At 41.9% G+C, this 16,576-nt stretch overlaps 1 protein-coding gene across 1 annotated transcript in view; it reads right to left on the reverse strand.

The window, feature by feature from the left end:
- The window catches only part of LOC112255325 (voltage-dependent L-type calcium channel subunit alpha-1D), a 134,635-nt gene that overhangs the window by 30,893 nt on the left and 87,166 nt on the right, over positions 1–16,576 (reverse strand). Inside the window, exons 24-32 of the mRNA XM_042324674.1 lie at positions 16,453–16,505; positions 16,063–16,209; positions 15,344–15,545; positions 13,565–13,723; positions 12,919–13,029; positions 11,326–11,409; positions 3,920–3,952; positions 802–930; positions 493–558 (exon numbers count right to left, since the gene is read on the reverse strand). Coding sequence (XP_042180608.1) covers positions 493–558; positions 802–930; positions 3,920–3,952; positions 11,326–11,409; positions 12,919–13,029; positions 13,565–13,723; positions 15,344–15,545; positions 16,063–16,209; positions 16,453–16,505 — 984 coding nt within the window. The remainder of the gene's footprint in view (positions 1–492; positions 559–801; positions 931–3,919; positions 3,953–11,325; positions 11,410–12,918; positions 13,030–13,564; positions 13,724–15,343; positions 15,546–16,062; positions 16,210–16,452; positions 16,506–16,576) is intronic.

A 16,576-nucleotide genomic window follows, 5' to 3' on the forward strand; every position in this document is an offset into this window, starting at 1 on the left:
TGTTTGTTTCTGTCGGCGCGATGCGTGGAGAAACCCGTTGGCTGCACCGCTGAGGCTGTTACTGTGAGACTGACCCAGGTGTACTGCTACTCTTTATGAAGAGGTTAAGTAAGGCTGTTACTGTGAGACTGACCCAGGTGTACTGCTACTCTTTATAAAGAGGTTAAGTAAGGCTGTTACTATGAGACTGACCCAGGTGTACTGCTACTCTTTATAAAGAGGTTTAGTGAGGCTGTTACTATGAGACTGACCCAGGGGTACTGCTACTCTTTATGAAGAGGTTTACTGAGGCTGTTACTATGAGACTGACCCAGGGGTACTGCTACTCTTTATGAAGAGGTTTACTGAGGCTGTTACTATGAGACTGACCCAGGTGTACTGCTACTCTTTATGAAGAGGTTTAGTGAGGCTGTACTGTGAGATGAAGAAGACCTGAGAAGACCTGAGGAGAATGATTTAGTAACAAATAGTTTCTCAGTTTCAGTGACTCACCTGCATGCCGATGACAGCATAGATGAAGAAGAGCATGGCGATCAGAAGGGCGACATAGGGCAGAGCCTGGAGGGAGAGAGAAAGAGGCAGAGTGAGAGACAGCGAGAATGAGAGCGAGAAGAATGAGATAAATGGTAAGGAGAATGAGAATGAAAGAAGGAAAATTAGAATGAAAGAGTGAGAGAAAGAACGAAAGAAAGAAAGAGGAAGACAGAAAGTGAGAGGGAAGGAGACAGAAAGAAAGAGACCAGAGATAATCCAATTCCTTAATAGCCTGGTAAATTAGCTGAGTGGATGATGCCTACTCACCTGAAAGGACTTGATGAAGGTCCACAGGAGGGTGCGGATGCCCTCCCCTCTACTCAGCAGCTTGACCAATCGCATGACTCGGAACAGTCGGAAGAAGGTGATGGAGATGCGAGCACTGTCCTCCGTGTTCTGTAGGAGACGGGGGCAGCATCAGAGGATCGGAGTGTGTGTGTGTTTGTAGAAAGCCAGCAAGAGGGTTTGCGCTCAGACTAGAATGGAAGGTGGCCGGTTCGCAGGAGAAAGAATATACAGTATGTAGAGTTCAAAAGGTACTCACACTCAAAACCATGAAAAGGAATAACCTGTGTACACAGGGAACCTGGCTGTGCTTCAATGCCTGGACCAGCACTTAACAGTACTCAAAGTACTACATGCATGTATACTAAATCAAATGTTGATACTAAAGGTGATTGGCCTTTACTGAGACTAAGATGTGAGATACAGTGGGGCAAAAAAGTATTTAGTCAGCCACCAATTGTGCAAGTTCTCCCACTCAAAAAGATGAGAGAGACCTGTAATTTTCATCATAGGTACACTTCAACTATGACAGACAAAATTAGAAAAAAAATCCAGAAAATCACATCGTAGGATTTTTAATGAATTTATTTGCAAATTATGGTGGAAAACAAGTATAAGGTCACCTACAAACAAGCAAGATTTCTGGCTCTCACAGACCTGTAAATTCTTCTTTAAGAGGCTCCTCTGTCCTCCACTCGTTACTTAATGGCACCTGTTTGAACTTGTTATCAGTATAAAAGACACCTGTCCACAACCTCAAACAGTCACACTCCAAACTCCACTATGGCCAAGACCAAAGAGCTGTCAAAGGACATCAGAAACACAATTGTAGACCTGCACCAGGCTGGGAAGACTGAATCTGCAATAGGTAAGCAGCTTGGTTTGAAGAAATCAACTGTGGGAGCAATTATTAGGAAATGGAAGACATACAAGACCACTGATAATCTCCCTTGATCTGGGGCTCCACGCAAGATCTCACCCCGTGGGGTCAAAATGATCACAAGAACGGTGAGCAAAAATCCCAGAACCACACAGGGGGACCTAGTGAATGCCCTGCAGAGAGCTGGGACCAAAGTAACAAAGCCTACCATCAGTAACACACTACGCCGCCAGGGACTCAAATCCTGCAGTGCCAGACGTGTCCCCCTGCTTAAGCCAGTACATGTCCAGGCCCGTCTGAAGTTTGCCAGAGAGCTTTTGGATGATCCAGAAGAAGATGGGGAGAATGTCATATGGTCAGATCAAACCAAAATATAACTTTTTGGTAAAAACTCAACTCGTCGTGTTTGGAGAACAAAGAATGCTGAGTTGCATCCAAAGAACACCATACCTACTGTGAAACATGGGGGTAGAAACATCATGCTTTGGGGCTGTTTTTCTGCAAAGGGACCAGGACGACTGATCCGTGTAAAAGAAAGAATGAATGGGGCCATGTATCATGAGATTTTGAGTGAAAACCTCCTTCCATCAGCAAGGGCATTGAAGATGAAATGTGGCTGGGTCTTTCAGCATGACAATGATCCCAAACACACCACCCGGGCAACGAAGGAGTGGCTTCGTAAGAAGCATTTCAAGGTCCTGGAGTGGCCTAGCCAGTCTCCAGATCTCAACCCCATAGAAAATCTTTGGAGGGAGTTGAAAGTCCGTGTTGCCCAGCAACAGCCCCAAAACATCACTGCTCTAGAGGAGATCTGCATGGAGGAATGGGCCAAAATACCAGCAACAGTGTGTGAAAACCTTGTGAAGACTTACAGAAAACGTTTGACCTCTGTCATTGCCAACAAAGGGTATATAACAAAGTATTGATATAAACTTTTGTTATTGACCAAATACTTGTTTTCCACCATAATTTGCAAATAAATTCATTAAAAATCCTACAATGTGATTTTCTGGATTTTTTTTCTCTCATTTTGTCTGTCATAGTTGAAGTGTACCTATGATGAAAATTACAGGCCTCTCTCATCTTTTTGAGTGGGAGAACTTGCACAATTGGTGGCTGACTAAATACAATTTTGCCCCACTGTATATATGAGCTGATTCAGCATGTATTGCATCTTTACTCAACTAACATCTCTGAGGGTTGTTTGAGGGATGGTGGTGATTTTACGTATCCTTGTGATTCATCTTTGATCAAGTTTGCATTATATTTCACATTAATCTAAGTATCATGTTATGGACATCAAGACACTTTCTGTTCAAACCAGACAAATCCTGGACTTGTTGCATCTACTAGGGCAGAGTTTCCCAACCCTCTCCTCAGGGACCACCAACCATTTCATACATTTGTTGTAGCCCTGATGACGAGAACTTGGGGAAACAGCGGTGGGGTAAACTCTGTGGGAGGAGTTTAGAGTGACAGAGTGGGAGGAGTATTCCCATATGCAGTTTAGCTGGAGTGTATCTGCTATGTAACTGTATCTAAGAGGCTGGTGGTGAAGTTTTGCCAGGAGCCCTGCTACAGTACAGACAGACCTACAGGGAGGACGAGAGGGACAGGGTGCATGCTGTAGGAAAGAAAACCTTGCCATAACTTGACTGGACACATCAGCACAAGCATGGCACCCTCGGTCCAGAGTCACTGCATGCGGAGTCACAGTGGGACTGACCCCCCCCAGAGAGGTCAGAGGTCATAGCAGAGGTCATGATCCCAACCCCATGGGGTCATCCATGGGTCACTGCCACACGCAGAGGGCACATGGCACAGCAGAGACCATGCAGCAGTGGCAGCGATACAAATACAAACGTGAGGAGGAGCGGACAGAACCGCCCTCACCATGGGGATGCACTCCGCCACGTTTGAGTGACCGACACACTCTCCTTCAAAATAATAACCCCAAACCAAAAAAGGAAAATGAAGAGCAGAAAAACTCAAACAAAAAATACAACCAAAAAGAACAGTAAAGAAACCAAACCAAACCAATCTCAAAATGAAAACAGAACTTTTTAATTGTATAAATTAAAAAGGCAAGGTTCTAGAAAAGGCCATGTAGAAGACTAGAGAAGGTTATATAGATTGAAGACGATAAAATAAAGACCAACATAAACCAATGCAAGCCCAGAGAAGACAGGCAGGGCCCTGATTGGGGGAAGAGCATCTTACCCCCGACTCATCCAACTGAGGAGCCTCCGTAGGCTTTAAAATCAAAGACCTGTGTTAATGACTCACACAACGATATCACAACCCTCAGGTCTCCCTTATACTTTAACACAATATTATCACCATGTTTAAGACGTATGCACCATTAAAAACACACATAACTACATATACTGTCACTATGCTTAAATTAAACGTACGTTAGGTTTAAGACTGACACTCAACATTGTCTCCACACTTGACGTTTATACACTGATTTTGTAACATTGAAAGACCGACCGACTCACACCTAAATCACAACCCCTATGTAACATAACGGTGATGACACGCAGAACAGAATCTTAACACTGTAAATGTTTAAGACTGTCAGACAACATACTGTGACGGTTAAGAACTTCTATGTGGTGCTTACGTTGCATTTAAGACTGACATAGCATTGAGACAATATAACACTTAAGTTAACATTTAAGACTGAAACACAACTTTATCACTCCCCCTGTGTAATGGGAATGACTGACATACATTATCGTAATGGTTTTAAATGGTTTAAACAGCAAGATGAAAAAGCTTGTGGCTCTACATATGGATAATGCTATAACAATGTTTCTGAAACATTATTTGACTGACACAGACTGTTATTATGATGCTTATGGACATGATGTTCCAAACATAATGTTAACATGACTATAACAGTGTTATTTTAGTGATAGTCGCACAACCCATATATAACCCATTTATACCTGTCAACCGGTTATAATACTACAACCTCTTCTCCCCTCCTACCCATATAACGTCTTGTCCAAAGATGACTTTCAGATGACTTACATTCAGTTTTTCTACTTCAGCATTTCACTTAAGGGGCTGGACATGCAGGCTAAAACTGTAAATCAAACACTGTCTTTTGCTAACTGACACTCTCGCTTTCTCCCACACACAAATCCACACAAACACAGATTTAGTAAAATATTACCTACAAAGGTAGTCAAAGGTGTTTTAACATATCATATTGTATCAGTCACAACTCTTAAAGGTCCAATGCAGCTGTTGTTTATCTCAATATCAAATCATTTCTGGGTAACAATTAAGTAACTTCATTAAAATGGTCAAAAAGAAACAACAACAGCTTCTTAGCAAAGGGCAATTTCTGAAGCGAGAATTTTGCTAGGACTGTCTGGGAGTGGTCTATTAACTAATTTACAGCATGGTGATGTCACCATGGAAGGCCAAAACTCCATCCCACCAAAACAGGTTTTAATCTCAGGTACTTTGCAAACACCTCTGACACTAAAATGGCATTAACATAATTTTCACAATTTCACAGTATTATTCCAACCTTATAGTGTGTAAATATATATAATAGAAGGTTTTTGACTGCACTGGGCCTTTAAAATGCACCTATATGGGAAAACAGTATATTTTTCATCAAAACACAGCTGTGAAAACTGTGAAAGAAACTGTGAGAGAAACTATGAACCATTGTATGATTTCAGATGTATGATTTCACAGTAACAGTACAGGAAGAACACTGGGTGATGTCGTCAACAGTGGAAAGTATGAGTAGAGTAACTCCAGACAGACATGCCTTCAGTTCATTCATCTCCTACAGCGCAGTGGTTCACGCTGAACAACAGGAACGTTATGAGGTGCGGAATGAGCAAGAAATCATAACACATGGAATAATAAAGCTTGAGGAGGTTCTTTAGCTAATCCTGGTCAACCAACAGCGTTTGATAGAGCATGCATTCAGCATCGCCTTGTTGTTGCAGACAAGCACCGCACATATACACGCAAGTCAAGTTTTGATGATGAGGAGGAGGCGGCATTAGGAGCCGTTAGTGGTATCTGTTAGCATCACACGCAGCAACCCCATGCATGTCGAGAGTCAGTCAGTGACCTGCATCAGAGTCACCGCTAGGGGGCGCTCTCATCGTCCAGTGCAGGGAGAGAGGGGTTAAAGAGAGAGAGTGAGGGGAGGGAGGAGAGGAAGAGAGAGTAGAGAGAGAGAGAGAGAGAGACAAAGATAGAATGTTTGGGGTAGAGAAAGGGAACGAAAGAAAGGGAGAGAAACAGAATAGAGGAAGGAAGAGACAGCGGTGAGAAATATCAAGTGACTGAAATAGTTCAGAGAGAGAGCAAGAGAGAGAGAGAAAAAGGAAATGGCCATGCACCTGACTGAAGGCTACACACCTGGACCTTCTCTACACATGAGCTCCATTGTGAGCTTTAAGAGCTCACTACATAGGAAGACAGAACAGAAGACAGAGACAATCACTCACAGAGACATAAACACAAGATCAACAAAGAACCTCACAGTCAGCTACTGCATTGATTGAAGCACCATCAGTGTGATAGACATGACAGTCATGATAACTTCCATCACGCCTGCTGATGGGCTGTAAGTACACTGGTTCTTACATGAGGCTCATACACTGATTGTAAATTAACATGAGTTTAGCCTGCTACTTTTAGTTCCATGTGCATCTATCTACATTGCCTGTGTTTGTGATTCAACTTTGACCCTGATTGAAATTGATATTGACCGTGCTGCTTTAATTGTGTTGCTAAGCAGAAGCAGACCCTACACAAAGCTGTGGAAATAAATATCATGTAAAAGTATGTTTCTTAATCCCATATTAAATCACCTCTGTCGGTACATTCTATTTCTATGTGTAGCATTGTGCCCTAGCTTTGCTCTGAGCTCCAGGGCCATTCTGTCTGGAGGAGAAACAGATAAGAGGAGGTATGGCGAGAGAGGAGGGTCAAACTTCACAAAGGGTCACAAATGGTTAGTGAGCAAGTGGACGGGACTGACCGGTGCAGGGCCACGTGCCATCTGTGGGTTGATGGGGGGGGCAGGACATGGGGAGGATGTTAGGGGGATGGGAACACCTGACACTTTCCCAGCATGCATCAGGAGAAGAGGTACACAGCCCAGTGACTGAGTAACAACAATGAGCAGCTATAATATAGCCACACATAAACATACGTAGATCCTAGATCACAAGTTAAACAGCCCAACTGAGTGGAGTTTCTGATCTAGTCTATGACAGACAGTGGGACAGAACAGCAGCATGCAAACCAACAGTCAATGAAAGATGAAATGGGCCTCGCAAGGTCCTCTGTCAAAGGCCTTGTGAAATCAACACCATCAAACCATCAAAACAACACACATATAGAAGACCTGACTTTAACACATAAACACACGGAAGCACACGCGCACACACACCAACATGCATAAGTATCCAACATATGCATGTTAAACACAGGAAAAACACACCAGCTCTCACACAGACACTCATGCACTAACACATTCATATCCACATAAACTAGGAACAGGCACTAACACATTCATATCCACATAAACTAGGAACAGGCACTAACACATTCATATCCACATAAACTAGGAACAGGCACTAACACATTCATATCCACATAAACTAGGAACAGGCACTAACACATTCATATCCACATAAACTAGGAACAGACACTAACACATTCATATCCACATAAACTAGGAACAGGCACTAACACATTCATATCCACATAAACTAGGAACAGGCACTAACACATTCATATCCACATAAACTAGGAACAGACACTAACACATTCATATCCACATAAACTAGGAACAGACACTAACACATTCATATCCACATAAACTAGGAACAGGCACTAACACATTCATATCCACATAAACTAGGAACAGGCACTAACACATTCATATCCACATAAACTAGGAACAGGCACTAACACATTCATATCCACATAAACTAGGAACAGACACTAACACATTCATATCCACATAAACTAGGAACAGACACTAACACATTCATATCCACATAAACTAGGAACAGGCACTAACACATTCATATCCACATAAACTAGGAACAGGCACTAACACATTCATATCCACATAAACTAGGAACAGACACTAACCCATTCATATCCACATAAACTAGGAACAGACACTAACACATTCATATCCACATAAACTAGGAACAGACACTAACACATTCATATCCACATAAACTAGGAACAGACACTAACACATTCATATCCACATAAACTAGGAACAGACACTAACCCATTCATATCCACATAAACTAGGAACAGACACTAACACATTCATATCCACATAAACTAGGAACAGACACTAACACATTCATATCCACATAAACTAGGAACAGGCACTAACACATTCATATCCACATAAACTAGGAACAGGCACTAACACATTCATATCCACATAAACTAGGAACAGACACTAACACATTCATATCCACATAAACTAGGAACAGGCACTAACACATTCATATCCACATAAACTAGGAACAGACACTAACACATTCATATCCACATAAACTAGGAACAGACACTAACACATTCATATCCACATAAACTAGGAACAGACACTAACACATTCATATCCACATAAACTAGGAACAGACACTAACACATTCATATCCACATAAACTAGGAACAGACACTAACACATTCATATCCACATAAACTAGGAACAGACACTGACACATTCATATCCACATAAACTAGGAACAGACACTAACACATTCATATCCACATAAACTAGGAACAGACACTAACACATTCATATCCACATAAACTAGGAACAGACACTAACACATTCATATCCACATAAACTAGGAACAGGCACTAACACATTCATATCCATATCCATAAACTAGGAACAGACACGAACACATTCATATCCACATAAACTAGGAACAGACACTAACACATTCATATCCACATAAACTAGGAACAGACACTAACACATTCATATCCACATAAACTAGGAACAGACACTGACACATTCATATCCACATAAACTAGGAACAGACACTGACACATTCATATCCACATAAACTAGGAACAGACACTAACACATTCATATCCACATAAACTAGGAACAGACACTAACACATTCATATCCACATAAACTAGGAACAGACACTGACACATTCATATCCACATAAACTAGGAACAGGCACTAACCATTCATATCCACATAAAATAGGAACAGACACTGACAAATTCAGATCCACATGAACTAGGGACAGACACTGACACATTCATATCCACATAAACTAGGAACAGACACTGACACATTCATATCCACATAAACTAGGAACAGACACTGAAACATTCATATCCACATAAACTAAGAACAGACACTAACACATTCATATCCACATAAACTAGGAACAGACACTAACACATTCATATCCACATAAACTAAGAACAGACACTAACACATTCATATCCACATAAACTAGGAACAGACACTAACCCATTCATATCCACATAAACTAGGAACAGACACTAACCCATTCATATCCACATAAACTAGGAACAGACACTAACACATTCATATCCACATAAACTAGGAACAGACACTAACACATTCATATCCACATAAACTAGGAACAGACACTAACACATTCATATCCACATAAACTAGGAACAGACACTAACACATTCATATCCACATAAACTAGGAACAGACACTGAAACATTCATATCCACATAAACTAGGAACAGACACTAACCCATTCATATCCACATAAACTAAGAACAGACACTAACCCATTCATATCCACATAAACTAGGAACAGACACTAACACATTCATATCCACATAAACTAAGAACAGACACTAACACATTCATATCCACATAAACTAGGAACAGACACTGACACATTCATATCCACATAAACTAGGAACAGACACTGACACATTCATATCCACATAAACTAGGAACAGGCACTAACACATTCATATCCACATAAACTAGGAACAGACACTAACCCATTCATATCCACATAAACTAGGAACAGACACTGACACACTGACATATGGTGACTCCAGAGAAACAGCACTGCAGCTCAGAAAGTAGAGCACTCGGAGACATAGAGAGAGAGAGAGGGAAGAGGGGGAGAGAGTTGAGCAGTAAGGCTCTGCTACACTTCACCTATAAATAAGCACCTTTACTGAATTTACTCAATATGAAAAACAATGTACGTGTGTGTGTGTGTGTGTGTGTGTGTGTGTGTGTGTGTGTGTGTGTGTGTGTGTGTGTGTGTGTGTGTGTGTGTGTGTGTGTGTGTGTGTGTGTGTGTAAATGTGTGTGTTCATTGTCAGAGGGTACAGTCTGGGATATGTATTGATTAAACACATTATTGACATTATGTATGAGCATTGCACAGTGCTGTATGTGACCTAAAAGAGTGCTACGCTAGTAAAGTTATGTTAGTAGCAGTCATTTTAATAGAGCACTGTCCATCAAGGCCATGCAGAGAACAATGTTACAGCAGTAGTCTGTTACAGTAGCTGGAAGTAGCAGTCATCCAGCATTTTACCCTGTCTTGACACAATAACTATACCAGGCCAAGACTTAACTTGGGTTATCTGATTAACAGATGACTCTCTAGATTTCCTATAGCTTTTTTTAATGACATTAATTCAGAATAATTCTTTGACCAAGATGATAAAACACTAGATGACTAATTGTATTGAGTTTCTTAATCCATTTACACTATAAATTGGGTCCCGAAGATAAAGTTGTTATGAAACAGATTAACACGCAAAACAGGGAGATGGATCATTGCCATACTTGCCTCTACAAGTTTCTATGGAAACAGAATGAACAAGAGGTATAAGGGTTAGAAAACCAAGCGGATACATAGCAACATCACACGGCTGTAACCCAACTATAGATCCCCATGGTTACAAAGCGTGGGACACCTCTATCGGGAAACGTCCATGTATACAGAGGCATCGTAACAGCTGTTCAAACAATAAAACATTTCATCATATCATACCATATAATACAGTACCCCATTGTATAAGACCTGAGTAGCACAGAAACACTGAGCTAGGTAAAGGGGTTCATTTCAATAGTGACAGTACATTTTTCAGACAGGACAGTACAAGACAAGAATCACAAGCCAACTGAAGCCTTACAGACATAGCCAATGGATATATGACCTAAACATATGTTATCAAACAATGACAAAAGCCAATAGGATCTATTCTACAGATGATTATTTGTAGACACATATACAGTACATTTCCTAATCATCTATAGTGATTTGAGTGTTCATTTTTACTGTGGGCATTACTGTAAATTAGGAGCAGCAGAATTGTAGTACCAACAAGCTAACATGGGGGCACTGTGGGCCTAATGTAAAATAATAGAATTCATGAGGGGAGAGGGAGAGTGATATGAGGAAGATGCTTGGATTTACTCTCTCAGTCTAATGTTCACTGAATGTAAGCACAAGCACCTTCCTCAATCTCAGAACACACTTGGGAATAATGGTGGTGCTACTGTCAATTCTGGTGTTATAGTAAGGCTTCAGTTCCATGAGAGAGGCAGAAAAGGCAGTACTTACATTCACTTCAGTGATAGCAATATCAACGACGCTACCAACTACAATTAAGGCATCAAATGTGTTCCACGCGTCAGTGAAATAGTGCTGTTAACGGAAGCCACAGCACACAAGGGGAAGAGAGGGGGATGAAAAAGAAAGAGAGAGAAAACAGAGAAGAGGACAGAGGCAATAATGTTATTGTGAGAGAGAGAGAAAATGAGAAGAGAATAAGTGTGAATAGGATTGTGTAGGGAGGCAGCAGGTAGGGCCAGAGAAGGAGAGAAAAAAGACAAATAGAAAAGTAGCCATTAAGACCTGAGTAATTAATAACAGAGAGACTGAGTAGGCCCTTTGGTAGCAGAGGAGCTGAAGTCAGCAGAAACAGCAGGCCATATAACCTAAGACCAGCGGGTGCATTCAGTGAGGTAAAACATCCAGCATGTCGCAGATAGAAATGTAACAAATAAAGCTAATGCCAATTGCCTATTCTATCTGACAGTCATATCTGTTCTACACAATAGTTTTCTATCTAAACGTTCTGTAACGGTACACCCTCTTGAACACACCCCAGAACATAGATACATAGAGGGAGGACAGATGACCAGGGACAGATCAGACGGGACAGATCAGGGGGGGGCCAAGGAGGGTTGGGTGGGGCTTACTTACATCAATCTCACTAAGCACAATGTCTACTATGCTGCCCATCACCACCAGGGCGTCGAACACATTCCAGGCGTCCCCAAAATACCCCTGAGTGAGGTCAGGGGAGTAGGCAGTGGTTAGGTGGTGAGGTTAATACTGTGTCATTTCAGTTACTTTCAAATGTTATCTGCATGTTTAATGCATTTATTCCACTGTACATCTTTATTGTAAATGACCATATGCAATAAAACATGTTGATAGATTTACTGAACTGTAAATGTTAAGGTATTAGAAAGTTAGCTAGGTCACTGGTTAGTGTTCCCAGGTATGCACTAGTGGGTGAGAGTCACAAAGAGACAGAGAGGGAGACAGCGAGAGAGAGAGATACAGAGACACAGAGAGAGAGAGAGAGAGAGAGAGAGAGAGAGAGACAGAGAGAGGGAGAGATACAGAGACACACAGAGAGAGAGAGAGAGAGAGATAGAGAGACAGAGACAGAGAGTGAGAGAGACAGCAAGAGAGAGATACAGAGAATGAGAGAGAGAGAGAAAGAGAAAGAGAAAGAGAGAGAGAATCCTGTCTCTAGGCACTGCACCACACCACTCAGTCTCTTACTGGGTCCCTGTCCTTCTTCTCAACACAAAGCTGTGTGTGGGCCACGAGGTACAGTAGGGGGTAGGAAGGAGCAGGAAGGGGTAGGGCGGAGCAGGAAGGGGTAGGGCAGGGTGTAAACAAGTCAACAACCAACAAATGAAGGTACTGTACTGTACACACAATGACCAAAGACACCTACAAACATAACATCCACAGACAATACACCCACAAAATAGATAAATGGGGATTTATGTGAGACGGGAGATGCACGACTATGTATGTGTGTGTGTGTCTGTCTGTGTGTCCATCTGTGTGCACATATGCATGCATTTGTGTGTGCGTGTGTCTGCGGGTGTGTGTTTGTGTGTGTGTCCTTACCCGAGGTTTGAAGGCGATGAGTTTGAGCACCATCTCTGCAGTGAAAACAGCAGTGAAGACCATGTTGAGGATGTCCATCACATAGTTAAATGTTGCAGACTGGCCATAGTGCTACAGGAGAGGGAGATAGATGGAGAGATGGAGAGGGAGATAGAGAGAGAGATGAAGAGGGAGATAAAGAGAGAGATGGAGAGGGAGATAGAGAGAGAGATAGATGAGAGATGAGAGGGAGACAGATGGAAAGATGGAGAGGGAGATAGATGGAGAGGGAGATAGAGAGAGATGGAGATGGAGAAGGAGATAGAGATGGAGACAGAGAGAGAGATGGAGAGCGAGATAGAGAGAGAGATGGAGAGCGAGATAGAGAGAGAGATGGAGATAGAGATAGATGGAGTGATGGAGACAGAGAGTGAGATGGAGAGCGAGATAGAGAGAGAGATGGAGAGCGAGATAGAGAGAGAGATGGAGATGGAGATAGAGATAGATGGAGAGATGGAGACGGAGAGAGATGGAGAGCGAGATAGAACAATAGAGAGGGAGGGAAGGAGAACAATCATGTTTTTTTATTTCTAATAACCGTAGTATAATAACAAATGTTACGACAAGACTACGGCCTCTGAATGGGTTGGGTTGAGCTTCTTCTTACCTGCACAGCCAGGCAGAGTGTGTTGAGCATGATGAGGACGAACATGATGTACTCAAACCCTGTGGAGTTGACCACATACCAGAACTTATACTGGTAGGGGTTCTTAGGGATGTACCTCCTCAACGGACGGGCCTTCAGGGCATACTCCACACACTGCCGCTGTAGAGACAACCCACACAGTTGTTCATTGCATACCTGTACACACAGTATAGTATACACCAGGATTTCCGTTAGCTGGTAATAACCGGCTTTTGGCCAATAAACATTTTGATAAGCCGCTAAATAAAATAACCAAGAAGACTCGAGGCTGTAATCGCTAACAAAGGTGCTTCAACAAAGTACTGAGTAAAGTGTCTGAATACTAATGTAAATAAGGTAGTTCTGTTTTAATTTTTTAATATATATATTTTATAGAAAAACCTGTTTTCACTTTGTCATTATGGGTTATTATATGTAGATTAATAATAATTTAATCAATTTTAGAATAAGGCTGTAACGTAACAAAATGTGGACAAAGTGAAGCAACACTTTCCGAATGCACTGTATAATTTTGTGGAATTAAACTGGCTCGTGTGTACAGTATATGTGTTATGTATCTTATTTATCACATGCGTACAGCATACAGATATAGATGAGCGTAAAATCTGTCAGACAGTGTGAGAGCTGCTGCTACAGCATCTCAAACAGCAAATGCATTGGTAATGGAAGGCAGGCTTCATACAACAGTACATATTATGAGGCATGTCTTACCTTGCTTCAAAGTAGCCAAAATCAGACCATATCCGTGGAGGCAATTCTTTTATATCATCTTTCTTTCATTGTCCAGTACACAAAGGCACAACCCTAGTCATATTAACAACCCATGCTAGTTGTTGCATATTTCATCTCCCCTCTTTCTAAATTTCAAACAGATATTTTTATCTCTGTCACATGAAACCGTTCGCAGGTGCGTTTTGACAACAGTGTTTTCCCATGAACTGCATTATGGAACAAACATTTGCGCCTAGCCTACTGCCTTGTGCACAATCTCACATCTCACAGTTGTCCCAGAGTCTGTTTGGAATAGACTATTTCTTTCGCTCCAAGCTGATCAATAAAATAGGTCAACTTTTCTACTATGAGGGATAGTAGATTGACATAGGCTAGTGATTTTGCTGTTTGTTACTCGTCTTGTCGGCTGTTAGAAGAGTTATTCTAACATGTTCAAAGTGAGCATCAGAATTCGGTAAGAAGGACCGGATATCATTGCATCCTCTGTTAATATGAAAGACTATAATCTGAATGTGATTTCTGTCACTTTGAGCAGTCATAATCAGGTTACGCACCCAACACATATGTGTCCGGTACATTTATCAAATGTCAGGTACATTTAATTGCTGCTGGTCAAATGTCTGTAGGCACATTTTCCTAATGGAAACCCTGGTATACACACAAACTGCATAGCAACACACTGAGAACCTGAGTGTGGGGAAGGATGATCAGACTAGACATGTAGTTCCACAAAACTCATAAACACACATAAACACCACATGAAAACACATGTACAGATGCACACGCACGCACGCACACACACACACACACACACACACACATGTTTTGTTCTTCTAAACACACACACGCACGCACACACACACACACGCACGCACACACACACACACACACACACACACACACACACACACACACACACACACACACACACACACACACACACACACACACACACACACACACACATGTTTTGTACTTCTAAACACACACACACACACATGAACTGACCTGGTTCTTATCAAGCTCACAGTTCTTGTATTCTTTCTCTCCTTGCTCCTGGAAGGTGACGATGACGAAGCCGACGAAGATGTTCATCATGAAGAAAGCGATGATGATGATGTAGATGATGAAGAAGATGGAGATCTCGATGCGGTAGTTGTAGATGGGACCCAGGTTCTCTCTGTTAGAGTCTATGGCCTTGTAGAGCAACCTGAGAGAGAGAGAGCGAGAGAGAGAGGGAGAGGAGAGAGAGATAGGAGAGACAGAGAGGAGAAAGATAGAGAGAGAGATAGGAGAGACAGAGAGAGGAGAGAGAGAAATAGGAGAGAGAGAGAGATATAGGAGAGAGAGATAGGAGAGACAGAGAGAGGAGAGAGAGAGCGAGAGAGAGGGAGAGAAGAGAGAGACAAGAGACACAGAGAGCAGAGAGAGAGAGAGGGGGAGAGAAGAGAGAGACAGGAGAGACAGAGAGCAGAGAGAGAGATAGGAGAGAGAGAGAGAGGGAGAGAAGAGAGAGACAGGAGAGACAGAGAGCAGAAAGAGATAGGAGAGAGAGAGAGAGAGAGAGAGAGAGAGAGGGAGAGAAGAGAGACAGGAGAGACAGAGAGCAGAGAGAGAGATAGGAGAGAGAGAGAGAGAGACATTTTTTTTATTGTTATTTTTTATACACAAAAATATGAAAGTGTTTAATATTGTATTTGAGTATATAATATGAGAGTGTGTCTTACGAAGGCCAGCCCTCGAAGGTAGACACGGTGAAAAGAGCCATCATGGCCATCAGCACGTTGTCAAAGTTGAACTCGCTGTTGTGCCACACTCTCTTTTGGATGGTCGGCTGGTTCACGTCCCCGTCCTTAAAATGGATGTAGGTGCCCCTGGGAGGTTAGAGGTCACAGGAGTTAGAGGTCAGGATTTAGGTTTAGGCCTATGATGTACAATATATAAACAATATGAATATTGTGGAAGTTGTGAATATGCATGTCTATGGGCAACATGCTCAAATCAAAGATACTAAAGAACACATACTGTAGAGTAAATGGAAGTATTTATGGTACAATATGACGGGTGTCAGTTTACTATGTAGCTATAGATGGACAAATGTATCAAAAGCAACTGACTTGCATTCGTCTGGGCTGGACTTGGCTTCGTCTGTACATCGGTAAAACTTCCCCTGTGAAGCAAACACACACATCTTCATTGTCTGGGAGTGTCTACACACAAGGGTCTAATTCATTAGGACAC

Source organism: Oncorhynchus tshawytscha, linkage group LG07, assembly GCF_018296145.1.
Source record: "Oncorhynchus tshawytscha isolate Ot180627B linkage group LG07, Otsh_v2.0, whole genome shotgun sequence".
Classification (NCBI taxonomy): domain Eukaryota; kingdom Metazoa; phylum Chordata; class Actinopteri; order Salmoniformes; family Salmonidae; genus Oncorhynchus; species Oncorhynchus tshawytscha.